The sequence below is a fragment of the Trachurus trachurus genome (assembly GCF_905171665.1).
Source record: "Trachurus trachurus genome assembly, chromosome: 8".
In the NCBI taxonomy this organism is placed as follows: Eukaryota; Metazoa; Chordata; class Actinopteri; order Carangiformes; family Carangidae; genus Trachurus; species Trachurus trachurus.
This window is the reverse complement of record NC_139905.1, coordinates 12,288,068-12,315,461: the sequence shown is the minus strand read 5'-3', so window position 1 is coordinate 12,315,461 and position 27,394 is coordinate 12,288,068. Positions and strand designations below refer to the sequence as shown.

General features: G+C 38.9%; 2 protein-coding genes and 1 pseudogene across 6 annotated transcripts in view; 1 reads left to right on the top strand and 2 right to left on the bottom strand.

Moving 5' to 3' along the window:
- Window positions 1-1,631: 1,631 nt before the first annotated feature.
- Window positions 1,632-10,517, bottom strand: LOC310989840 (sorting nexin-8-like; annotated as a pseudogene). The gene is made up of 13 exons: window positions 10,496-10,517; window positions 9,615-9,742; window positions 8,691-8,820; window positions 7,711-7,901; window positions 7,427-7,551; window positions 5,994-6,130; window positions 5,762-5,842; window positions 5,495-5,656; window positions 5,156-5,285; window positions 4,986-5,055; window positions 3,911-4,060; window positions 2,245-2,392; window positions 1,632-1,773 (listed from the first exon to the last, which is right to left on the bottom strand). The product of its transcript is annotated as a sorting nexin-8-like (transcript).
- A 2,029-nt stretch (window positions 10,518-12,546) lies between these two features.
- Window positions 12,547-21,625, top strand: snx8a (sorting nexin 8a). Of its 2 annotated transcripts, XM_083977160.1 has the most exons (13): window positions 12,662-12,720; window positions 13,474-13,601; window positions 14,393-14,522; window positions 15,314-15,504; window positions 15,665-15,785; window positions 17,080-17,216; window positions 17,368-17,448; window positions 17,554-17,714; window positions 17,925-18,054; window positions 18,155-18,223; window positions 19,153-19,302; window positions 20,817-20,966; window positions 21,435-21,625. In XM_083977160.1, exons 1-13 carry the CDS (start codon window positions 12,699-12,701, stop codon window positions 21,507-21,509), a joined length of 1,545 nt encoding a protein of 514 aa, XP_083833286.1. In that variant the 5' UTR covers window positions 12,662-12,698; the 3' UTR covers window positions 21,510-21,625. The 2 variants fall into 2 exon arrangements, with proteins under 2 accessions (XP_083833287.1, XP_083833286.1); XM_083977161.1 differs by lacking the exon at window positions 13,474-13,601 and having other exon boundaries at window positions 12,547-12,720.
- A 1,450-nt stretch (window positions 21,626-23,075) lies between these two features.
- The window catches only part of nudt1 (nudix (nucleoside diphosphate linked moiety X)-type motif 1), a 423,902-nt gene continuing 419,583 nt past the window's right edge, over window positions 23,076-27,394 (bottom strand). Inside the window, exons 2-5 of one of the 3 annotated variants that reach the window (XM_083977163.1) lie at window positions 26,645-26,728; window positions 26,337-26,497; window positions 25,156-25,301; window positions 23,076-23,296 (exon numbers count right to left, since the gene is read on the bottom strand). In XM_083977163.1, coding sequence (XP_083833289.1) covers window positions 23,124-23,296; window positions 25,156-25,301; window positions 26,337-26,488 — 471 coding nt within the window. In that variant the 5' untranslated portion in view covers window positions 26,489-26,497; window positions 26,645-26,728 and the 3' untranslated portion in view covers window positions 23,076-23,123. Of the gene's footprint in view, window positions 23,297-25,155; window positions 25,302-26,336; window positions 26,498-26,634; window positions 26,764-27,394 lie in introns of those variants that run through there. The other 2 variants (XM_083977162.1, XM_083977164.1) reach the window with 2 other exon arrangements.

Sequence of the window (27,394 nt, the reverse complement as noted above, 5' to 3'; positions counted from 1 at the left end):
GAAGAAGTTTGTTGGATACTTTAAGTTTCAGGGTCACGACGTGATCCTCAGCCACAAACTGGAGGAGGTGCAGGAGCTCTGAGGTCAACCTGGCTGGTGCTGGATGTTGGGCAAAAAAACCCAGCAGCCTGAGACTTTTTTACATTGACTTCCATTATTGTCACACTGTTCAATGTTTCTCATCCGGTTTTATTCGTGGGAGCTGAGATGATCCGGTGGACTGTTGAAGAACCTTGTTAATTGTACATGTAGAGTCTTTACATGTAATTAAACATCAGGACAAAACGTGATGTAATGAAAAAAAAATCAAAGCAGCTGTCTACTGACCAAATATGTTTATTTCGCGGATAACTGATTCAACACCATTCAGCAAGGCTTTTTTTTTCTTTATCTAGATATTTACAGTATCTACAGTAAAAATTCTATTGGGGTTGAATTTTCTGTGCTGATTCCAATACATTTGTGTTTGCCAAGACAAAGGTGTTTCATTACAGCATTGTAGTGTCTTAATAAAGATAGCTATCATAAAATACTCTTGATTTGCTTATAGGAATCATTTACTTCCACGCAGTCAGTTCCAGGGATGGGATGAGATGAAATCAGATGATGACAATTTGTGAGGTAAAATGTAAGCCTGAATGTTGGTCAACTTATTCCTTTCATTCCTTCATATGATATATAATTACATAAAGACACACATAAGTATCATTGTTTCATGCCAAATATCTGAAAAAGTAGAAAGTCTGATCATACATGGAAAAGGAGTTTAACAACATCCACATTGTGTTTGTCCTCATACACACAATTACACAAATTCAAATTCCTCAAGTATGGTGATGTGGTGTAAAATTAGATATAAAGTGTTAATTGTGGATGTTCTGTCACCATAGGTGTGTATTTGAGTAAATTTATAATATTTATCTTTGGTAGTAAATCAGTAGCTTATAGTGTTATTACTGATGTATCATGCCACTAGTGCTGGAGGTTTTAATTAAGGATTTATCAATACATCTCAAATCTCTGCCCTTAATAGTATCTTACAATCTGAGCTCAGGCTTTTCAAAGATCATAGCTTATAAAATAAAGGAAGTCTTGCAAACAGATAAAGGAAAAAGTAAAAGTAAACCATGAGAAATAGCATACTTGTCTATAAAAAATATAACGTATGCTGGCTACACATGCGCTTATGAACTAAACATCTGTATCAAAAATACATTGGTCTAAAGTTATTAAAGTAAATACATAATGTTGACGACTAGAGGATTTTAATAATCCTATCTTTTAATAAAGTCAAATATTCTGTCCCTCTCAGTTTATTTTAGTGTATAAAACTTTTTTTTTTAAGTTTTAAAAAGTTTTATGTTAGAGAATAGGTCAACCTTCTTCTGTCCCTTGTAAAATAACACCTCAAAGAGTTTTGCTTCCTTGTTCGCACGCGGTAAAAGTTGATTCAGAAATCAAGCAGAACATAAAATGCAACATTGTTCAGTCATAGGTCGTATGCATGACAATAAAAACCTCAAAAATGAAAATCCCTCACTGAATGGAATGTGTATTGTGTTACAGAAGATGTAGTACAAAGAAAAATAGTTGTGCATTATATTTTTTCTTGTTTTTTTTTTTGTTGTAGCTCACAGAGCAAGTGATTTTCCAGTTGTAATCCTCATCAGTGTCAGTGTTTCTCCTTGCAGCTCCCTTAGGTCTTCAAAACCATTATTACCACCAAAGAGGACATCCGAGCTTTGGCTGGAGTTCATTCCACACCTCTCCCATCTGGAAATAAAATCAACAACAGTCAAATACTGGAATAACTCTCTTATATACTGTGCATATATATGTAAAATACACTACATCTAAATGTTGCTTAGTGGTCTTCATGTTTAGGAAAAACAAACAGCGCAGTGAAATAATCTTCAGCAGGTGTGGGTTGAACAGAAATCTTCCAAAAATGTCAACTATTCAGATCTAGGTATCTAACTAAGAATTATAAGCTGGGCACTTTATTTGATTTTTCAACAGGGCAATGGTAAGTAAGAGATTCACTTGTTCATGTGAAATGGAAGCCACTCAAATCCTAGATGAGAAGATTATCCATTTCAGTGATACCACGCATCATTATTAGTTCTTTTTGTTGGACTTTAAAAGCCAATTTAAAGCTGATTCTAACCCTCCTCGAAGCGAGCTGTGCTGTGTCGTACAGAGGAGGGTCGGAAGAAAAATATTTCCAGACATGCAGCCTCACCCTTCTCTGTGTCCTTGGACCCTGGGAGTTAACTAAGCCCCGTGAATGTGGGATGTGATTGGAAGGTAGGTGAGATAAGCTGTGTCTCTTGATGAAGGCAGAACAGGGAGAAGTAGTTACGCAGCTCCCTGGTCTGAATGGCGTTTCTTGCTAAAAGAGAAAAATACTATGTGACATTGTTACCACTAAAGAGAGATGATAAGAATCAGGGGGGGGGGGGGGGAACTTTTCCTATGGTTAATGAAGATTTTAAGGACTTACAAATCAGGGGTGCATGGATCTCATCATTACTCGGCCTATACTATTACCACAATGAGTTACCAATGCTAGTTGGGGTCAGATCGATATGTCAGCGAACTGCTGGGAGGAGTTACCGTCTAGAGATGATGAATCCCACCAATTATGATGATGCTTTGACTTTGTGTACATCTGTTTGTACATTTGTTGAAATGGATTGAAATTAAATTTGTACTGTTACCTAAAAAAAACAGTGACATTTGGATGGATGGATAGATGGATAGATGGATAGATAGATAGATAGATAGATAGATAGATAGATAGATAGATAGATAGATAGATAGATAGATAGATAGATAGATAGATAGATAGATAGATAGATAGATAGATAGATAGATAGATAGATGATTTTCGTTAAACAGGAGATGCTCCTTATTCCTGACAGCATATCAGCGATAAAAGCAAGAAGACTGTCTGTGGATGTAATGATCTCATTTAAAGGCAACTCAAAGCTTTAAACTGAATTGATTGAAAATGTGGCCACAAATGTGAATCAACTAGCAGAACTCCCAATATATGACTATGTAATTATATTAGATTGGTTATGAAAATACAGCGCACTGTGTAATGTGCTGGGACACAGTCTTGTAAAGTATAAAACCATAAAGGCTAAGAGAAAAGTCAGTCCACAGGATGAAACCAACAGTGATATGATTGTTGAGATGACAGAGGTCTGTGAACTGTCAGAAAACTGACTGTGACTGGGCTTTGTTCCTGTGTGTTGCAATGGTGCTTTTGGTTCATTTCAAAGTGAAGCTCTTAATCACTGTTATTTTATCTTTAGACGCCCACCTCCTGCAGTTCGTATTTCAATACAATCAATTGCTTGCTTCGGAAAAATTAGAGGTTTAATCCTTCAGTTATTGATGGCAGGAAACATTGCAAAAGGAAATATACTGCGCTGACACACTGGCAGCTTATTTATGTGAAATGGCTTGATTGACTTTAAAAAAGAAAAAAATCTTGTTGATTTCACACCTCAGAGCTGGAAAAAAAAAAGAGGCGCTGGTGTGAGAATTTCTAACCTCTCCAGATACAACGTGATGTTTATTTATTTATTTTATTTATTTTTAACTAACAAGAAAAACATTTCACCATGTGTCATCTTATGTGGAAAGCTGGATGTGTCTAATGGGAGGGTTTGTGAGTTGCTGTGACAGGGTTGCTATGGCATCATGCACAAAAGATATAGCCAGACTGGGTGTTTCATGGGGAGTGGATTAGTAATCAATACACTCCAGTCAATGTAGCATTTTATCTATCTAAGCAGTAAATGAGTGGAAACAGAATGCAATCAGTGAGGAAGAAACCCGAGAGGCTAAAAATGTGGATGGGGGGAGGAAAAAGAGGAGACTGAAAGAGACTGATCACCTGAACAATTCGTGATTCAAGTTGCTCCACAGATGCCTGCTCTTTTGGCTGAACGGTGGCGCTCATCATCTGCCTCTTCATCACACTGTACTTGTGCAGAGCTCTCTGGTGCTCGTGCAGCACGCCCTTCTCGTGGCGCTCACACAGATCCTAGAGAAAAACATGGTCACAGTCACATATCAACATAGCAATATACACTAATACATAAGGACCGTCATGATGGTGGTAACACATACATTACTCTTAATAGATTTCATTGTGCTATGAAAGACTTGAAGTAAATCAATGCACAAGGTGCCAGAAAACCACAAAAAGTGTAAGAAAGTGGTAAAAAAAAAAAAAGGAAGAAAAAAAAGAAGAAATTATCTGCACACTTGGATAATGCAGCACATATGGGTTCAGTGGGAGTCAGAGACTAGGGTGCTAGAGCCAGATCTGTCTCATTTCTGGAGATAATTCCTTCTTACCGTGCTACCTCTTTATGCTGTATGGATAAGGTGTACAGTTATATAAATATCTATTTTTCTTTTATAAAGAAGCTTTTTATGGAGCTAATTTATTCCTCATTCTGGGAAAGATGTACTGGTGTGGGGCGGAGTTGTGTTTTGTGGGTTCAGTGAGTCAGAGACTCTGATGATTGTACCCTGATGAAGGCCCTGACTGAAAGCTTGTTTATTAAAATACTGAAACTTGCATTATCCAAGTCTGCAGATACTTTCCCTTTTTTTTATTTTACCACATTGAGCTGTGAAAAAATAAATAGCACTGAATCTGCCCACCAGTTGTCTTGACAAATCTGAACAATCCTCCCACTACTGAAAACTACACGTCCAAGTGGGATAGACTTGTTGGTAAAAACTGACAACCTGAATTTAGCATCTAACTGAACCTGCATTTTTAAATTTCCAGTTTATCTATTATCTTATCTTCCTATCAGAAATGAAGGTGATTGCTTTTATTGCCTTGATGTCATAGATGTTAAAAAATGAAATCAGCAGTTATGAAAGGAGATGAATTCAGGTTAAGTGAGCACGGCAAGAACACAAACAACAAAACAAAAGTGAAACTGACTCACTCTGTACGACTGCAACAAATCCAGGGAAAGATTCCAGTTTTTCCACCAACATCATCCTCTTCCGTCTGCCCTGAAGACATAAGCAAAACAACATTCATTACCCACTGCTACTTTTGGACGAGCGCGGCAGAGCAGGTGGTGGGGGGGACGAAGGACCGAGGGCCCGTTACCTGCTGAGTAGCTTTGTCAGAAAGCACAGCGAACTCCACAGAGAGACTCCTTCAGTGACTGACGCAGTGTCCCCAGGTGCTTTGTGAGGAGGCCAAGGCGGGAAGAGATGAAGCATCTGAGCCCAGCGCGCTGCAGAGAACAGCAATATTAACAGGGACAGAATGTAATATGGTGTGCCTTCGTCTGCCAAATGCTTTTCAAGCTCACTATCATGAAGAGACACAACAACGCAGAGGATTCTGAGATCATATTAACATTGTTTACTCAGTCCAAAACCTCTGATACGAGGAGAAAGACTTTAACCTCATATTCATAATAATAATAATATAATGAAATACCTGAGCTCTCTGCCAAACATGAGGAGAATCAGTGGCGTTCTCCTTGAGCGCAGCGGGCATTTTCTCAGCCCCTGTCCCGCAGCTTTTGGAAGCTGTTGTGATGTTTCTAATCAGCTCTCTGCTTGTTGAGAACTGAGACTGAATGTCAGCAGGGAGGTACTCCTACAGGACAGGTTGAACACAAATTGGAAATGCAGGTTATGCTTCGCGGAGGTGACTGTGCAGAGATTTTTTCCATCGTACGTACAAACAGTGTGTGTGACGAACCTTTGCCAGGGTTGCAACTCTGTTGGTCATGAACTCATCACCAGTTTTCTTGTAAGCATCACGCAGCTTCGTCTGAACATCCTGTTTGGGAAGAGGGGTGAGGAGCGGGTGAGAGGGAAAAAAAATATAGGAAGACTCTGAGTAGCAGGAGGAACAGGATGCATCTTGGTGTCAGTCATCGTGTGACGATAGTGCTGTGTATCGTATTGTGCAAGAGATAGAAACTACGTACGGAGCCGCTGAAGGTGAGGAAGGTCTTAACCAGCTCGTCCTCTGAGAAGACGGGATGCCGTGCCACCAAGTTAATGAACCTGCCGAGAGCGCGTCTCCTCCCCTCAATAAACTCCCGCTCAGAGACAGAGGTCAGCACTGGCAGCAGAGGAGAAAACAATAAGTGTTGGAAGAAGTGCAACATATGCCACACTCAGTATTATGTCATGGATTATATTATGATGTGCTTATTCGCTTGCAGCAAAGTATGTCACTAATGTTCCTCTGTTGTATACAAGTTCATCATCGGCATATACCAACTCAGTATCTGATTGTTATTCTATCATGGTTATATAATTATTATATAATGTTATGATAACATATTGTTATTGCAGGGTACAGATGAGCGCCAATCAGCCACGACAATAGAACCAGTCACCTGTGTCAGTGTTTGTTTGCTTGCTGCTTAGTGCCTGTGCCTCCAGTGGACATGTCAGTCTTAGTGGGGTATGCCACTCAGACTGCTGTTGCTGGTGCTGATGCAAGTGGCTTATGGCACAAGAAAACCTATTTATATATACAGACACAACACTAGTCCTAGTGGTTTACACTGACTCTTTATTGGCATATGCTCCTTACTACTATATTGTCATTGTTTTCACATTTTTGTAGTGTAATTGTCAATGTAAAAATACGTATTAAAACTGGCTACAATGCATCATCCCAAGAGAAGAAAATTCACATAGTTTCTGTTTCTGTACCGGTCCTGACTCATATGAGAATCTCTGACCAAACTCTTGATGGTTGAGTTGCATTTGAGTAATGTAGGCACAATGATGAAAAATGCAAGAAGACAAGAATGATATGTCTTGTTTTTTTTCCTTTAACATCTCTCACTGCTTTTTTCCCCCTATCTGCCCGTCACGAGTTCGACAGTGTAATAGGAGCTCATGCTAAATCAGTGGAGCCACTCGTTCAATTTCCAGCAAGAAAATTCAATGTTGTCAAAATCTTACTGATATCCCAAAAGGCTGAAAAATCCTCTGCACTTATTTCCTGAAAAATGTGTGCACAGCCATGTGCAGCACTGAAGTGGATCTGGAAGCTCCACAGATATGAGGAAAAAGGAGCACAACTGGTCCAACGGTACATTTTGCATGTGTGAAGTGAAACGTACGTAATTTTATGCACACTGATTTCCTTGTATCTTCAAGGCAATTATCTTGATGAACAGCTGTCTGAGTGAGACAATAGGCAGCTACAATAATAGCAGTCTGCTTTAAAACCCTGACTGTGAAAAAAATGTAATCCTCACATTAAGAAAAAAGCTTAGCAACCAGAAACATCATAGATATTTATAGGTTTGCAACTGACCTCTGAGTAAAAACATAAAATCCAAAGTCATTAAATAAAATCGTCTGTAAATAATTCATAGGTTTATAGGTTTCGGTAAACATCCTCCCTTTAACATCCTCTTAGGCGGCAGTGCCGGCACCACTCTGTAGGCAAATCTCTGTAGCAAAACCTCATGGAAGAACGTCAAAATCGCTATAGCGCCCGGTAAACTGATATTTATAACGCTAGGAGGACAGTAAGAAAGATAGAAAAGAAGTTAGCAGAAATAAGAGAGTGCAAAAGCTTTCAAAATCATCAGAGTCATCAAATAACAACACTTTCTCACTTTAGATTATATTCTCACACAAGCATTATGTGTGGTAGATCTTAAAGGCTGCCTTTACCTGGCTGGTGACCTGGTACTCCACATGTTTGAGGAACAGCCCCTTCTTCTCGGGTATCAGCTCCACCTGGATTGTGTCTATGACCAGCAGCTTGTCCAGCGTGTGTGACATCATCAGCACGTCCTCCTGAGCTGGCTGCATCCTCAGTGTGCTCAGGTCCTTCGGCTCCCCGAGCTGAGGTTTTGGTAACTCTGTCAAGCAAGCGCACAACCAGAACCAGCTTTTAATATTAGTTTTTCATGATTAAATCAATATAGGATTAAATGAATTTCCCAACTGGGAGGAATGCTGGTGTTAAAACCGCTTTTCTTTGTTTCGACAGATTACTACGTATCTGACTCTTATTTGTTTTAAGTTAGTACAGCATTGTGCATGTGCTCTGTGATTTATCCCTTCCTGTGCATTCCAATAGGGTCACAAAATGAATAGTGTAATGTACTGCGACAAATGCACAAAACTTGTTCTTGCACAGCTGAGGAAGTGGCATGCAGCAAGCTGCTGTACTGGCCACACCTGAAATAACAGAGAGGGCCTTTAAAAAAAAAAGAAAAATCACAGAAGGTTGTGAATGGATCTAAGTCAAGTCAAGTCAGCGTAATGGCTACCTCTATGAAAACCATAACCCCCCCTATCATCTTCCCACTCTGGGATGGTGAAAGAATGCAACACTTTAAACATAGCGTAGGCCTCTCTACCAATATAATATCAAACAATTGAAGCTGAACTATAACAAAATGCAAGTTTTTCCTTTTTCTGTTTCATTATTATACTGCCAAACAGGGCCTCTGTTGAGTTATGACTATATATATATATAACTGAGAACAGTAGGTGGGTGTATTCCTGTGGCATATTGTCACAAAAGGCCAATAAAAGAGAAAATCTTAACCACAGAGGGTTAGCTGAAGCATCTCCGAGCTACTCATTAAACAAAACCTTTACTGCACTGCTGTCACTGTTAACACTATAACACCGTCACCTACCTTGTATGCAATTCTCCAAGAGTTTGGGGCTTGGCTGCTTTCCTTGCTGAGCGAGAGCAATCAAAGCAAGAGCTTTATAGAGGGACAACTTGCTCAGGAATCCATCAGCGGAGTCAACATGCTCAGCAATCTGAGAAGGACAAAGACAATATGACCTAAAGGTCACCGTTTCTCAGACTGAAATCTAAATTCAACTGTGGTTTGCATTCCTCTATGCAAAAGAAGAAAAAAAGAAAAAGAAGAAAAAATGCTCACTAGACACAAAGGCGATGATGATACGCTAGAAGAGAAGTCAGAGAAAGGGAAATTCAACTGAACAAGAAATTTCGACTGAAATACGCTCTGAGCAATTTCATAACACTGTGCTGTGTGATGTGAACTTATATCTGAGTATTGATGAAAGAAATAAGACTGATGCCAATTATTTAAACCCTCTGTACGTTCTTAAACAACTTAGTTTACACAAAGCCTTAGCCAGCTTCCTTCTGATAAGACATTACACCTGTATCTACTCTATCTATATTGCCCAATAGTTATTCACGAAACACATCTTATCAGGACCAAACTAATATTTGAGCAGGGATACCATACGCTCGAGTGCTTCATTTATCCATTCTCATTTCAGCAGCATAACCTTCTACCTTTTTTTAATTAATCAATCAGTAATTATTATTTCATATTAATTCATGGATGTAAATGAAACTTTTAGCCAAACCCCCGCGGCCCCACACATGAATAAGTGAATCTATGAGAGGATGGTGGGTGAATATATTAGATCCACCTCTATTATGTGCATAAAAGACAAGGAGTTCAATAATTAACTGACAATATGCTGTGCTTATATACGTGGTGCAGCCTGTATCTGTATCACAAACTGTTGCCGGCTGCAGCGTCTTGACAGTTCAAGTAGTGTGAACCCCTCACCTGGCCTAAAACAGCCTTGGGGAGATCGGTCCTTTGGAGCAACCGCTGAAAAACTTCCACCTGCACCCTCTCATCTGTCCTACAGCAGACGGCCTCATACACTTCCCTGTAATAGGCAGGAACTGAGCCTAAAAGAGGAACAACACCTATAGTATCACCACCCAAAAATACAACAAATATCACTGTAATATAACGCCATAGTTTGCATCTGTGGTGCACTGAGCTGACTTTATTATGATCATAGCCTATCAACTTTTATAGACCCACTGGTTTTACTTTCTATCACATGACTTCATATCATCCCATCACAGATTGTGCAGTTTTGCTCTGATGCATTAAAAATTGAATATTTTCAAAGATAAGAAAAAAAAAAAGACTTACAGATTCACCCCTATTATCAGCTGTTCAGTAGTGTGTAGCAGATAAGAAGTAGATAATACATCTTATTATTTCAGTATGGGCCTGATAATGTAGTGCTGAGTGAGTCCCGTACTGAAAAGACCAGCTGACAGTTTTCACGTGGCAGGAAAAAAAAACATCAAAACTTTCATAAACCGTCTACCGCACTGACATCGACTTTAAAAAGTAAAAATCACAACTAATGTCCATTAAGATAACATTAGAGGGCGATTTAAAGTAAGATTGCCCACTCATCGGTGCTTTTAAGATGGGGCAACTTCATTCAGATCTCGGTGTACCCAAAAGTTCTGATTGGTCAGTTCACAGCGCGACTACAGCGAGCAGCATTATCCCCATTTTTAACGCGTATAAGAAAATATCATTGACTCCCCTGACACGGCGACAACAACAGACAGCTAAGATTATAACTAAGAAGCGATTAGGTAGGCTAAAGAAGACTGTGAGAAGTCTTCGCACTGTACCTTCATTGATCTCTCCTGCCATGGTTCAGAGTGTCATGTGAGCACAAGAGCACCTCCATGTGATTTCCTGAAGAAAAGAAAAAACAAGTAACTTATTTCTTAAAGTTGTAGCGGGCGCTGGGTAAAGTCCAAGTCCGGGGGAGAAGAGCGGCTCTATGCAGATATTCACGTGTTCCGGTGAATACCGAGTGTGTGTCCAAAATGCAGTAGGGTAATTTAGGGCTTAATATAGTTTGAAGGTGCTTTTTGTCTCCAACGTGACATCAACAGCTCTAACAATGAAGTCTGCGGTTTTCTGAATACAGGGGAATATTGTCTTGTCTTGTATAGACCTGTTTGTTTCCTGGTTTCACATGTGCAAGTTTATTCGGTTTAATATCTCTGTTCCTCATTCTTCAAATCCAACCATGGGTATAAATAATGGTGCCTTCAAGGACTCCTCGTAATTTTTAGTTTTTCAGTCAATGACGTCAGATTCGATGAGGCACAACATGTTTTTCTTTATTTTTTTATTTACTACCTGTTAAAGCTTGGTATAGTCTACACATTGACACAGTATCTTGCTTTTTATCCCAAGTCAGAGTTAAACTTTTATGTAACACCAAAAGTTACACGACCAGCTGGATAAAGCAGGCAACTGAAGTTTTTTTTTTCCAATTTTGGATCCACACAATTTGATTGATTGGTTTGTAATTTGTACCATTTAAATATCATATTATCTATGTCAGGTCTTCCATGGCTGAATGTCTCCATAAGGACATAGCTACAATTATCCCCATTATAGCCTATTTGTCAAGTCTGACAATTAATAATAATCAAATAGGCTAGTTCTGTGTATAAAATATTAAGAAATTATCTATCATTAATCACTGAAACGCCTTCCAACTGTTTTTGTTTTTCGTTTCGCAATTAAAAACCCAAATACCTTGAAAAAAGAGGAAACTAATGCTCACATTTTTTTGTATTTTTTTTCTGCTTTTGAAAGCGACCTTAACAGTTCAATGGGGCTCTATGCACAGCTCCAGTAGCCTACTTCCTGAACTTAATGCTGATCCTTTATTTCCTGTCTTACATTATTGGACAAACTGATTAATCCAGGTGTGACTGATGATCATTGTGACTACTCAGACACACCTGGATTAATCAGTGTGTCCAATAATGTAAGACAGGAAATAAAGGAGCAGCATTAAGTTCAGGAATTATGGAGCTGTGCATAGAGCCCATTGAACTGTTAAGGTCGCTTTCAAAAGCAGAAAAAAAATACAAAAAAATGTGAGCATTAGTTTCCTCTTTTTTCAAGGTATTTGGGTTTTTAATTGCGAAACGAAAAACAAAAACAGTTGGAAGGCGTTTCAGTGATTAATGATAGATAATTTCTTAATATTTTATACACAGAACTAGCCTATTTGATTATTATTAATTGTCAGACTTGACAAATAGGCTATAATGGGGATAATTGTAGCTATGTCCTTATGGAGACATTCAGCCATGGAAGACCTGACATAGATAATATGATATTTAAATGGTACAAATTACAAACCAATCAATCAAATTGTGTGGATCCAAAATTGGAAAAAAAAAACTTCAGTTGCCTGCTTTATCCAGCTGGTCGTGTAACTTTTGGTGTTACATAAAAGTTTAACTCTGACTTGGGATAAAAAGCAAGATACTGTGTCAATGTGTAGACTATACCAAGCTTTAACAGGTAGTAAATAAAAAAATAAAGAAAAACATGTTGTGCCTCATCGAATCTGACGTCATTGACTGAAAAACTAAAAATTACGAGGAGTCCTTGAAGGCACCATTATTTATACCCATGGTTGGATTTGAAGAATGAGGAACAGAGATATTAAACCGAATAAACTTGCACATGTGAAACCAGGAAACAAACAGGTCTATACAAGACAAGACAATATTCCCCTGTATTCAGAAAACCGCAGACTTCATTGTTAGAGCTGTTGATGTCACGTTGGAGACAAAAAGCACCTTCAAACTATATTAAGCCCTAAATTACCCTACTGCATTTTGGACACACACTCGGTATTCACCGGAACACGTGAATATCTGCATAGAGCCGCTCTTCTCCCCCGGACTTGGACTTTACCCAGCGCCCGCTACAACTTTAAGAAATAAGTTACTTGTTTTTTCTTTTCTTCAGGAAATCACATGGAGGTGCTCTTGTGCTCACATGACACTCTGAACCATGGCAGGAGAGATCAATGAAGGTACAGTGCGAAGACTTCTCACAGTCTTCTTTAGCCTACCTAATCGCTTCTTAGTTATAATCTTAGCTGTCTGTTGTTGTCGCCGTGTCAGGGGAGTCAATGATATTTTCTTATACGCGTTAAAAATGGGGATAATGCTGCTCGCTGTAGTCGCGCTGTGAACTGACCAATCAGAACTTTTGGGTACACCGAGATCTGAATGAAGTTGCCCCATCTTAAAAGCACCGATGAGTGGGCAATCTTACTTTAAATCGCCCTCTAATGTTATCTTAATGGACATTAGTTGTGATTTTTACTTTTTAAAGTCGATGTCAGTGCGGTAGACGGTTTATGAAAGTTTTGATGTTTTTTTTTCCTGCCACGTGAAAACTGTCAGCTGGTCTTTTCAGTACGGGACTCACTCAGCACTACATTATCAGGCCCATACTGAAATAATAAGATGTATTATCTACTTCTTATCTGCTACACACTACTGAACAGCTGATAATAGGGGTGAATCTGTAAGTCTTTTTTTTTTTCTTATCTTTGAAAATATTCAATTTTTAATGCATCAGAGCAAAACTGCACAATCTGTGATGGGATGATATGAAGTCATGTGATAGAAAGTAAAACCAGTGGGTCTATAAAAGTTGATAGGCTATGATCATAATAAAGTCAGCTCAGTGCACCACAGATGCAAACTATGGCGTTATATTACAGTGATATTTGTTGTATTTTTGGGTGGTGATACTATAGGTGTTGTTCCTCTTTTAGGCTCAGTTCCTGCCTATTACAGGGAAGTGTATGAGGCCGTCTGCTGTAGGACAGATGAGAGGGTGCAGGTGGAAGTTTTTCAGCGGTTGCTCCAAAGGACCGATCTCCCCAAGGCTGTTTTAGGCCAGGTGAGGGGTTCACACTACTTGAACTGTCAAGACGCTGCAGCCGGCAACAGTTTGTGATACAGATACAGGCTGCACCACGTATATAAGCACAGCATATTGTCAGTTAATTATTGAACTCCTTGTCTTTTATGCACATAATAGAGGTGGATCTAATATATTCACCCACCATCCTCTCATAGATTCACTTATTCATGTGTGGGGCCGCGGGGGTTTGGCTAAAAGTTTCATTTACATCCATGAATTAATATGAAATAATAATTACTGATTGATTAATTAAAAAAAAGGTAGAAGGTTATGCTGCTGAAATGAGAATGGATAAATGAAGCACTCGAGCGTATGGTATCCCTGCTCAAATATTAGTTTGGTCCTGATAAGATGTGTTTCGTGAATAACTATTGGGCAATATAGATAGAGTAGATACAGGTGTAATGTCTTATCAGAAGGAAGCTGGCTAAGGCTTTGTGTAAACTAAGTTGTTTAAGAACGTACAGAGGGTTTAAATAATTGGCATCAGTCTTATTTCTTTCATCAATACTCAGATATAAGTTCACATCACACAGCACAGTGTTATGAAATTGCTCAGAGCGTATTTCAGTCGAAATTTCTTGTTCAGTTGAATTTCCCTTTCTCTGACCTTCTAGCGTATCATCATCGCCTTTGTGTCTAGTGAGCATTTTTTCTTCTTTTTCTTTTTTTCTTCTTTTGCATAGAGGAATGCAAACCACAGTTGAATTTAGATTTCAGTCTGAGAAACGGTGACCTTTAGGTCATATTGTCTTTGTCCTTCTCAGATTGCTGAGCATGTTGACTCCGCTGATGGATTCCTGAGCAAGTTGTCCCTCTATAAAGCTCTTGCTTTGATTGCTCTCGCTCAGCAAGGAAAGCAGCCAAGCCCCAAACTCTTGGAGAATTGCATACAAGGTAGGTGACGGTGTTATAGTGTTAACAGTGACAGCAGTGCAGTAAAGGTTTTGTTTAATGAGTAGCTCGGAGATGCTTCAGCTAACCCTCTGTGGTTAAGATTTTCTCTTTTATTGGCCTTTTGTGACAATATGCCACAGGAATACACCCACCTACTGTTCTCAGTTATATATATATATAGTCATAACTCAACAGAGGCCCTGTTTGGCAGTATAATAATGAAACAGAAAAAGGAAAAACTTGCATTTTGTTATAGTTCAGCTTCAATTGTTTGATATTATATTGGTAGAGAGGCCTACGCTATGTTTAAAGTGTTGCATTCTTTCACCATCCCAGAGTGGGAAGATGATAGGGGGGGGTTATGGTTTTCATAGAGGTAGCCATTACGCTGACTTGACTTGACTTAGATCCATTCACAACCTTCTGTGATTTTTCTTTTCTTTTTTAAAGGCCCTCTCTGTTATTTCAGGTGTGGCCAGTACAGCAGCTTGCCGCATGCCACTTCCTCAGCTGTGCAAGAACAAGTTTTGTGCATTTGTCGCAGTACATTACACTATTCATTTTGTGACCCTATTGGAATGCACAGGAAGGGATAAATCACAGAGCACATGCACAATGCTGTACTAACTTAAAACAAATAAGAGTCAGATACGTAGTAATCTGTCGAAACAAAGAAAAGCGGTTTTAACACCAGCATTCCTCCCAGTTGGGAAATTCATTTAATCCTATATTGATTTAATCATGAAAAACTAATATTAAAAGCTGGTTCTGGTTGTGCGCTTGCTTGACAGAGTTACCGAAACCTCAGCTCGGGGAGGCCAAGGACCTGAGCACGCTGAGGATGCAGCCAGCTCAGGAGGACGCCCTGATGATGTCCCACACGCTGGACAAGCTGCTGGTCATAGACACAATCCAGGTGGAGCTGATACCGGAGAAGAAGGGGCTGTTCCTCAAACATGTGGAGTACCAGGTCACCAGCCAGGTAAAGGCAGCCTTTAAGATCTACCACACATGAATGCTTGTGTGAGAATATAATCTAAAGTGAGAAAGTGTTGTTATTTGATGACTCTGATGATTTTGAAAGCTTTTGCACTCTCTTATTTCTGCTAACTTCTTTTCTATCTTTTCTTACTGTCTCCTAGCGTTATAAAATATCAGTTTACCGGCGCTATAGCGATTTTGACGTCTTCCATGAGGTTTTGCTACAGAGATTTGCCTACAGAGTGGTGCCGGCACTGCCGCCTAAGAGGATGTTAAAGGGAGGTATGTTACCGAAACCTATAAACCTATGAATTATTTACAGACGATTTTATTTAATGATTTGGATTTTATGTTTTTACTCAGAGGTCAGTTGCAAACCTATAAATATCTATGATGTTCTGGTTGCTGAACATTTTTCTTAATGGTGAGGATTACATTTTTTTCACAGTCAGGTTTTAAAGCAGACTGCTATTATTGTAGCTGCTATTGTCTCACTCAGACAGCTGTTCATCAAGATAATTGCCTTGAAGATACAAGGAAATCAGTGGTGCATAAAATTAGTACGTTTCACTTCACACATGCAAATGTACCGTTGGACCAGTTGTGCTCTTTTTCTCATATCTGTGGAGCTTCCAGATCCACTTCAGTGCTGCACATGGCTGTGCACACATTTTTCAGTAATAAGTGCAGAGGATTTTTCAGCCTTTTGGGATATCAGTAAGATTTTGACAACATTGAATTTTCTTGCTGGAAATTGAAAGAGTGCTCCACTGATTTCAGCCATGAGCTCCTATTACACTGTCGAACTCGTGACGGGCAGATAGGGGGGAAAAAAAGCAGTGAGAGATGTTAAAGGAAAAAAACAAGACATATCATTTCTTGTCTCTTGCATTTTTCATCATTGTGCCTACATTACTCACAATGCAACTCAACCATCAAGAGTTTGGTCAGAGATTCTCATATGAGTCAGGACCGGTACAGAAACAGAAACTAATGTGAATTTTCTTCTCTTGGGGATGATGCATTGTAGGCAGTTTTAATACGTATTTTTACATTGACAATTACACTACAAAAATGTGAAAACAATGACAATATAGTAGTAGGAGCATATGCCAATAAAGAGTCAGTGTAAACCACTAGGGACTAGTGTTGTGTCTGTATATATAAATAGGTTTCTTGTGCCATAAGCCACTTGCATCAGCACCAGCAACAGCAGTCAGAGTGGCATACCCCACTAAGGACTGACATGTCACTGAGGCACAGGCACATAAGCAGCAACAACAACACTGACACAGGTGACTGGTTCTATTGTCGTGGCTGATTGGCGCTCATCTGTACCCTGCAATAACAATATGTTATCATAACATTATATAATAATAATATAACCATGATAGAATAACAATCAGATACTGAGTTGGTATATGCCGATGATGAACTTGTATACAACAGAGGAACATTAGTGACATACTTTGCTGCAAGCGAATAAGCACATATCATAATATAATCCATGTCATAATACTGAGTGTGGCATATGTTGCACTTCTTCCAACACTTATTGTTTTCTCTCTGTCTGCAGTGCTGACCTCTGTCTCTGAGCGGGAGTTTATTGAGGGGAGGAGACGCGCTCTCGGCAGGTTCATTAACTTGGTGGCACGGCATCCCGTCTTCTCAGAGGACGAGCTGGTTAAGACCTTCCTCACCTTCAGCGGCTCCGTACGTAGTTTCTATCTCTTGCACAATACGATACACAGCACTATCGTCACACGATGACTGACACCAAGATGCATCCTGTTCCTCCTGCTACTCAGAGTCTTCCTATATTTTTTTTCCCTCTCACCCGCTCCTCACCCCTCTTCCCAAACAGGATGTTCAGACGAAGCTGCGTGATGCTTACAAGAAAACTGGTGATGAGTTCATGACCAACAGAGTTGCAACCCTGGCAAAGGTTCGTCACACACACTGTTTGTACGTACGATGGAAAAAATCTCTGCACAGTCACCTCCGCGAAGCATAACCTGCATTTCCAATTTGTGTTCAACCTGTCCTGTAGGAGTACCTCCCTGCTGACATTCAGTCTCAGTTCTCAACAAGCAGAGAGCTGATTAGAAACATCCACAACAGCTTCCAAAAGCTGCGGGACAGGGCTGAGAAAATGGCCGAGCGCTCAAAGGAGAACGCCACTGATCTCCTCATGTTTGGCAGAGAGCTCAGGTATTTCATTATTATTATTATTATTATGAATATGAGGTTAAAGTCTTTCTCTCGTATCCAGAGGTTTTGGACTGAGTAAACAAATGTTAATATGATTCAGAATCCTCTGCGTTGTTGTGTCTCTTCATGATAGTGAGCTTGAAAAGCATTTGGCAGCGAAGGCACCACCATATTACATTCTGTCCCTGTTAATATTGCTGTTCTCTGCAGCGCGCTGGGCTCAGATGCTTCATCTCTTCCCGCCTTGGCCTCCTCACAAAGCACCTGGGGGACACTGCGTCAGTCACTGAAGAGTCTCTCTGTGGAGTTCGCTGTGCTTTCTGACAAAGCTACTCAGCAGGTAACGGGCCCTCGGTCCTTCGTCCCCCCCACCACCTGCTCTGCCGCGCTCGTCCAAAAGTAGCAGTGGGTAATGAATGTTGTTTTGCTTATGTCTTCAGGGCAGACGGGAAGAGGATGATGTTGTGGAAAAACTGAATCTTTTCCTGGATTTGTTGCAGTCGTACAGAGTGAGTCAGTTTCACTTTTGTTTTGTTGTTGTGTTCTTGCCGTGCTCACTTAACCTGAATTCATCTCCTTTCATAACTGCTGATTTCATTTTTTAACATCTTTGACATCAAGGCAATAAAAGCAATCACCTTCATTTCTGATAGGAAGATAAGATAATAAGATAAACTGGAAATTTAAAAATGCAGGTTCAGTTAGATGCTAAATTCAGGTTGTCAGTTTTTACCCAACAAGTCTATCCCACTTGGACGTGTAGTTTTCAGTAGTGGGAGGATTGTTCAGATTTGTCAAGACAACTGGTGGGCAGATTCAGTGGCATTTATTTTTCACAGCTCAATGTGTAAAAAAAAAAAAGGGAAAGTATCTGCAGACTTGGATAATGCAAGTTTCAGTATTTTAATAAACAAGCTTTCAGTCAGGGGACCTTCATCAGGGTTACAATCATCAGAGTCTCTGACTCCACTGAACCCACAAAACACAACTCCGCCCACACCAGTACATCTTTCCCAGAATGAGGGAATAAATTAGCTCCATAAAAAGCTTCTTTATAAAAGAAAAATAGATATTTATATAACTGTACACCTTATCCATACAGCATAAAGACAGGTAGCACGGTAAGAAGGGAAATTATCTCCAGAAATGAGACAGATCTGGCTCTAGCACCCTAGTCTCTGACTCCACTGAACCCATATGTGCTTGCATTATCCAAGTGTGCAGATAATTTCTTCTTTTTTTTCTTCTTTTTTTTTTTTTACACTTTCTTACACTTTTTGTGGTTTTCTGGCACCTTGTGCATTGATTTACTTCAAGTTTTCATAGCACAATGAAATCTATTAAGAGTAATGTATGTGTTACCACCATCATGACTGGCTCTTATGTATTAGTGTATATTGCTATGTTGATATGTGACTGTGACCATGTTTTTCTCTAGGATCTGTGTGAGCGCCACGAGAAGGGCGTGCTGCACGAGCACCAGAGAGCTCTGCACAAGTACAGTGTGATGAAGAGGCAGATGATGAGCGCCACCGTTCAGCCAAAAGAGCAGGCATCTGTGGAGCAACTTGAATCACGAATTGTTCAGGTGATCAGTCTCTTTCAGTCTCCTCTTTTTCCTCCCCCCCATCCACATTTTTAGCCTCTCGGGTTTCTTCCTCACTGATTGCATTCTGTTTCCACTCATTTACTGCTTAGATAGATAAAATGCTACATTGACTGGAGTGTATTGATTACTAATCCACTCCCCATGAAACACCCAGTCTGGCTATATCTTTTGTGCATGATGCCATAGCAACCCTGTCACAGCAACTCACAAACCCTCCCATTAGACACATCCAGCTTTCCACATAAGATGACACATGGTGAAATGTTTTTCTTGTTAGTTAAAAATAAATAAAATAAATAAATAAACATCACGTTGTATCTGGAGAGGTTAGAAATTCTCACACCAGCGCCTCTTTTTTTTTCCAGCTCTGAGGTGTGAAATCAACAAGATTTTTTTCTTTTTTAAAGTCAATCAAGCCATTTCACATAAATAAGCTGCCAGTGTGTCAGCGCAGTATATTTCCTTTTGCAATGTTTCCTGCCATCAATATCTGACAGGATTAAACCTCTAATTTTTTCCGAAGCAAGCAATCTGATTGTATTGAAATACGAACTGCAGGAGGTGGGCGTCTAGAATAAAATAACAGTGATTAAGAGCTTCACTTTGAATGAACCAAATCACCATTGCAAACACAGGAACAAAGCCCAGTCACAGTCAGTTTTCTGACAGTTCACAGAATCTGTCATCTCAACAATCATATCACTGTTGGTTTTCATCCTGTGACTGAACTTTCTCTTAGCCTTTATGGTTTTATACATTACAAGACTGTGTCCCAGCACATTACACAGTGCCGCTGTATTTTCATAACCAATCTAATATAATTACATAGTAATATATTGGGAGTTCTGCTAGTTGATTCACATTTGTGGCCACATTTTCAATCAATTCAGTTTAAAGCTTTGAGTTGCCTTTAAATGAGATCATTACATCCACAGACAGTCTTCTTGCTTTTATCGCTGATATGCTGTCAGGAATAAGGAGCATCTCCTGTTTAACGAAAATCATCTATCTATCTATCTATCTATCTATCTATCTATCTATCTATCTATCTATCTATCTATCTATCTATCTATCTATCTATCTATCTATCTATCTATCTATCTATCTATCTATCTATCTATCCATCTATCCATCTATCCATCCATCCAAATGTCACTGTTTTTTTTAGGTAACAGTACAAAATTTAATTTCAATCCATTTCAACAAATGTACAAACAGATGTACACAAAGTCAAAGCATCATCATAATTGGTGGGATTCATCATCTCTAGACGGTAACTCCTCCCAGCAGTTGCTGACATATCGATCTGGACCCAAACTAGCATGGTAACTCATTGTGGTAATAGTATAGGCCTAGTATAATGATGAGATCCATGCACCCTGATTTGTAAGTCCTTAAAATCTTCATTACCCATAGGAAAAGTCCCCCCCCCCCTGATTATTATCATCTCTCTTTAAGTGGTAACAATGTCACATTGTATTTTTCTCTTTTAGCAAGAAAACGCCATTCAGACCATGGAGCTGCGTAACTACTTCTCCCTGTTCTGCCTTCATCAAGAGACACAGCTTATCTTCACCTACCTTCCAATCACATCCCACATTCTCGGGGCTTTTGTTAACTCCCAGGTCCAAGGACACAGAGAGGTGAGGCTGCATGTCTGGAAATAATTTTTCTTCAGACCCTCCTCTGTATCGACACAGCACAGCTCGCTTCGAGGAGGGTAGAATCAGCTTTAAATTGGCTTTTAAAGTCCAACAAAAGAACTAATAATGATGGATGGTATCACTGAATGGATAATCTTCTCATCTAGGATTTGAGTTGGCTTCCATTTCACATGAACAAGTGAATCTCTTACTTACCATTGCCTGTTAGAAAATCAAATAAAGTGCCCAGCTTATAATTCTTTAGTTAGATACCTAGATCTGAATAGTTGACATTTTTGGAAGATTTCTGTTCAACCCACACCTGCTGAAGATTATTTCACTGCGCTGTTTGTTTTTCCTAAACATGAAGACCACTAAGCAACATTTAGATGTAGTGTATTTTACATATATATGCACAGTATATAAGAGAGTTATTCCAGTATTTGACTGTTGTGATTTTATTTCCAGATGGGAGAGGTGTGGAATGAACTCCAGCCAAAGCTCGGATGTCTCTTTGGTGGTAATAATGGTTTGAAGACCTAAGGGAGCTGCAAAGGAGAAACACTGACACTGATGAGGATTACAAACTGGAAAATCACTTGCTCTGTGAGCTACAACAAAAAAAAAAACAAGAAAAAATATAATGCACAACTATTTTTCTTTGTACTACATCTTCTGTAACACAATACACATTCCATTCAGTGAGAGGATTTTCATTTTTGAGGTTTTTATTGTCATGCATACGACCTTTGACTGAACAATGTTGCATTTTATGTTCTGCTTGATTTCTGAATCAACTTTTACAGCTGCGAACAAGGAAGCAAAATCTTCTGAGGTGTTATTTTACAAGGGACAGAAGAAGGTTGACTATTTCTAAACATAAAACTTTTTTAAAACTTAAAAAAAAAAGTTTTATACACTAAAATAAAACTGAGAGGGACAGAATATTTGACTTTATTAAAAGATAGGATTATTTAAAATCCTCTAGTCGTCAACATTATGTATTTACTTTAATAACTTTAGACCAATGTATTTTTGATACAGATGTTTAGTTCATAAGGATGTGTAGCAGCATACGTTATATTTTTTATAGACAAGTATGCTATTTCTCATGGTTTACTTTTACTTTTTCCTTTATCTGTTTGCAAGACTTCCTTTTATTTTATAAGCTATGATCTTGAAAAGCCTGAGCTCAGATTGTAAGATACTATTAAGGGCAGAGATTTGAGATGTATTGATAAATCCTTAATTAAAACCTCCAGCACTAGTGGCATGATACATCAGTAATAACACTATAAGCTACTGATTTACTACCAAAGATAAATATTATAAATTTACTCAAATACACACCTATGGTGACAGAACATCCACAATTAACACTTTATATCTAATTTTACACCACATCACTCCATACTTGAGGAATTTGAATTTGTGTAATTGTGTGTATGAGGACAAACACAATGTGGATGTTGTTAAACTCCTTTTCCATGTATGATCAGACTTTCTACTTTTTCAGATATTTGGCATGAAACAATGATACTTAATGTGTGTCTTTATGTAGATTATATATCATATGAAGGAATGAAAGGAATAAGTTGACCAACATTCAGGCTTACATTTTACCTCACAAATTGTCAATCATCTGATTTCATCTCATCCCATCCTGAACTGACTGCGTGGAAGTAAATGATTCCTATAAGCAAATCAAGAGTATTTTATGATAGCTATTTTATTAAGAAACTACAATGCTGTATGAAACACCTTTGTCTTGGCAACACAAATGTATTGGGAATCAGCACAGAAAATTCAACCCAATAGAATTATTACTGTAGATACTGTAAATATCTAGATAAAGAAAAAAAAAGCCTTGCTGAATGGTGTTGAATCAGTTATCCCGAGAAATAAACATATTTGGTCAGTAGACAGCTGCTTTGATTTTTTTTTCATTACATCACGTTTTGTCCTGATGTTTAATTACATGTAAAGACTCTACATGTACAATTAACAAGGTTCTTCAAAGTCCACAGGATCATCTCAGCTCCCACGAATAAAACCGGATGAGAAACATTGAACAGTGTGACAATAATGGAAGTCAATGTAAAAAAGTCTCAGGCTGCTGGGTTTTTTTGCCCAACATCAGCACCAGCCAGGTTGACCTCAGAGCTCCTGCACCTCCTCCAGTTTGTGGCTGAGGATCACGTCGTGACCCTGAAACTTAAAGTATCCAACAAACTTCTTCCTCTGGAGCATCAGAGGGAACCACAGAATATCATCAGCCCACATTTGACTGAAAGGGATTTGGTCACATTTGAACCACTGAGGCCTCATTTCTAGAAAAGCAAGAGAGAGAGAGAGAGAGAATAAATTAGTCGACCTCAGAGGAGTGGAACAAATTCTAATCATCTGCATTGTGACGTTACAGGTGGGAGATTTGTTGAGTTTGTCACTTATCTGAGTTACTTCTGAACCATCGGGATCACTGTCCAACACATAGTGGAAATTATTAATGAATCCAATGAAGTTGCATTAGAATTTAGAAATTAGTTAGTGATAAGTAGCTGACAGTCTTTATTATTATTGCCGGGCTGATATCAGCACTTCCAGGCTCCTTTCCTGCGTTATCTTATCTGTTCTCTGTGTCAGTGTGCCTTTAAATTGAAAAAGGGGAAGAAAAAAAAATCAGTTGAAGTTAAGTTTGGTGTTTTCTGAAGTCTTTCTATACCCCTATGTTCACAAGCACACTGAAGAAATGCTGAGTAAAAATACATACCAAAGCAAAAGATAGGGGAGGGGTGTCATTATTATTCAGGAAAAAAAAAAGCAAAGCTCATCTGAAGCTAATGTGAGTCTGGGTTAAACAAATCTTTTTTCTTATAAAGCCACAGTCATTTTAGCAAAAACATTCATCTTTGCATTCCCCGGATGAGCTGCAGTGAAGAGAATCACAAGGAGAGACAAAACTTTTCCCCTTGATTTGTCCAACTCTGGCATATAAAGGCTCATTATAACTTACATTTAAAATGAAGTGTTGCAAAGAATGAGGATGTGTCCCCTCATCTCTTATGTATTAAGTCTTATGTATGTGCTCAGAGGGAATTAATTCTCAGCCAGTATGATGAGGACAAATCAAAACAGTAACCAATTATATTCTCAATACACAGAACAGTCTTAAAAGTCTTGAAAAAATGTGAGCCTGCCTTTTTAGGTGCATATGAACCAATATTTCACTGAAATCCAGTTTTTCCCTACAGATAAAATATGCTATATTCTTTCAACTTTGGATTAATTTCTATACTAAAACTTTTTTAATACAGAAATTAAACTTTTTTTTTAACTTTTCCTGTTTTATAGGGCTGTTCTTGCACATGTAATTTATGAATAAATAAAAAAATTGTGATTTCTTATTTCTCACACTGCTTCTAAATTAAAGCTTATGCTTCATTGAACTCCTACACTCTTCTTATCTCACAGTTTGTTTGACTCGTTTTCTTTCCCTCCAGACTCTGTGGTTCACGGCTGATTCCTCACTCCTCCACGAGCTGTGGTTTTCTGTTTGCCATCTGTAAACTTCACCCAGTTGACCTTGACTATAGTCTCAGGAAACACAGATCGGTGCAGCATTCCCCCTCCGCTGACGGCCCCTTCTCCCTCTCTATTTACAGTGTTTTCTTTTACTTTACCACTGAGAGAACACTTTTAAGATTCTCGCCTTTCACATGTAATCTCTCTTCCTCACTTTGTCTCAGTCAATAAACCTGGAGCCAATGGTGATAAGTAACTAGGTAAAGTGCATTTACTGAAGCCCTATATATTTTATACTTATATTACTTTCATTTTCCTGCTACAGTGCTTTTATACTTCTACTTTACTACATGCATTTGATCTCTGACCCCTAAGAGGAAACGGGAGTAAAATAAAAAAAGAGAATCAGTCGCTTATTTTCTCTTCACCTCCAAGGTACATGAGTATTTGTGGCTCTATCTTTACCCTCTATTCATTATTTAGGCTATAACTGTTTCAATTCAGTTTTATTTTGGAGAGTAAGACCCCTCCCCCTCTTCCTGCTCCGTCTCACCTCCCGGACATCCTCTGATTATTCCACTATGGTTATCAGTTTTATGAGCACACAGAACACAGGACTGATCCTTTACCACTACCTCACAGTTCAGTGTGAATGTGCAAATCCTACCATCTGACTCTGTCGGGTCTCCGTTATAAGTGTCAGCTCTGAAGATGTGCACGTCGAGCAGCTGCGTCTCTCCGACAAACTCAAATTTGATGTTTCCGACCTTCTCGAGAGCATCCACCGTGAGCCCGCTTTCTTCCTGCAGTTCTCTGTTTGAAATGAAAACATCAAATACGTTTTTTGATCATGAGTATTTCAAAAACAGGCTCACAGCACACTATCTATTTGTGTCGACCACCCAAAGAGACGGAAAATCACTCTCCCTCTGAGTCAGCTATATTCACTTATGAAGACAGTGAGATGCGTTTGGCAGGCAGCTGCAAAAAAAATCAAGTGGAGCGGCTCTCTGATGTCACAGATTATTATTTTTCTCACCCTTATAAAAGTCAATGTCACAATAAAACTGCACAATGACTTTATTTTAAATATGCCAGCATGGTGCATCCAAGAACAAATATCTTTTGCCAACTCTAAATGCTAATTGATCATCAGGACATGCTGTATTTTCTTAAAGTGTAGAGAGAGTCCCACTCTTTCCTGCAGTTGTTACAATCAAACTAACACTGACTCCTCCCGAGTGCTTTTGTTTCCAACAAGAATATGAATAATTTTGATATTATTAATGTATTTAGCCTTCCAATGTCCCTCAGACAGAGCAGGTCTCTTTTTCTCATTTGCGACAAAAAACAGCTCAGGAATGGGCCTGATTGCCTTCAGGGTTTTCCTTCCTCCAGCTTTGGACTAAACTTCCTGCTGCTGACTGATCGCACATTGTCCAGAGTCAACACTCGCTTATTTTTCAAACTACATGAAGTCACAAAAGCTGTGCTTCCACTTAACATTTGCAGAATAAACTTAGATTGCTTCTGCTGTGATTTGAAGTGTAGCCATGTTGTTTGATTGCAAAATGTCAAAACTCATCTTGTGTTATTTTGTTTTTTGTAATACAAGAGATTCTAAGATCCTGACTTAAACACTACAAAAGCACAACAGCAAGCTGGGGATTATTTGTTTTTGCACATTGAATCTCTTGAGGGCAACTTGAGTGATTACCTAGTGCTTTTGTTGCTGTTTTTTGTGTATACTTCAAACCCTGAACAATACAGGTTTTACTTAAGACGAAGAATTGCAACAATAGCACATTTAGGTATAATGATCAGCAGCAGCCTATTTTTTGTGTTTACCTCCTTGCAGCATCTTCAATGGTTTCTCCAGGCTGGACTTTGCCTCCAAACCCGTTCCACTTCCCGACTCCAAACCCTCTCTTCTTCATGCCCAGCAGCACTCTGCCCGGCTGCACCACCAGCACCAGGGTCAGCAGCTTGGGGCTCAGCATCTCACCTGTCTGAAGGCAGAAGTTAGAGAGTAGGCTACAACGTGACAAACACAATGTAAACACTGATTTTAAGTAACGCTAGCTGCCAACAGTTCAACAGTTTGAAGTCACCGCTGCGTTTGCGTTAACATCTTTATCTCACCCACCTATACCTACCTGCCTGATACCCGCTTTGTTAACTGTTAAAAAAAGGGAAAATGCACTTTGAATCAACCTAGATGAAAGAAGGCACGCTGAAGACTCCCGCGTGCAGGGCTACGTCACGTGATGCGCTGTGTACGTCAGAGTGTGGAGCGGTCAAACCGGAACTGAAAGTGTCACCATCATAATATAATACCAGAGAATTTCTAATATATCTCGCAGACTGGCATACATCCATGTTTACCTCATGGATCTATTTTGGTTTACCTAAGTGAAGTTGTCTGCTACTTTACATTGCCCTATTAGGCTTATTTATCAGTATTTTTTTTTTTTTCAAATTTTATATTTATTTTAATATCTACATTTTTTAAAATCCTTCCTTTATTTTATGTTATTTATTTGGCCATTTTTGTCTTTTATTCCATCTCATGTCTTGGAATGTCTGTCATTTTGTATATTATCTGTTCCTACACTCTTTATGCTGTTGAACAATAATAAAGCCCCCCCCCCCCCAAAAAAAAGAAAGAAAGTGTCACTATTTGTATTAAACACTAGTAGCCTACTGATCCATTGTATCTATTTATTCTTTTTCAATTGTATTTATTGTATTATTTATATGTAGTATAATCAGGGAAGATTAATTGGGGCAACAGTGTTGCTGATTTCTTGATAAGATATCAATACATTTTAGCACTACTTCAATCAATAAAGAAAATAAACATATTTGTATATTATATATAAACACAATAATAGTACAATGGGGAA

Excerpts from the sequence above, each read along its gene's own strand:
- snx8a (XM_083977160.1), top strand. The coding sequence starts at position 12,699 with ATGGCAGGAGAGATCAATGAAG. Across the intron at positions 18,224-19,152 it reads ATTTGTTGCAGTCGTACAGA|GATCTGTGTGAGCGCCACGA; the intron begins GTGAGTCAGTTT and ends GTTTTTCTCTAG. Across the intron at positions 20,967-21,434 it reads AGGTCCAAGGACACAGAGAG|ATGGGAGAGGTGTGGAATGA; the intron begins GTGAGGCTGCAT and ends TTTTATTTCCAG.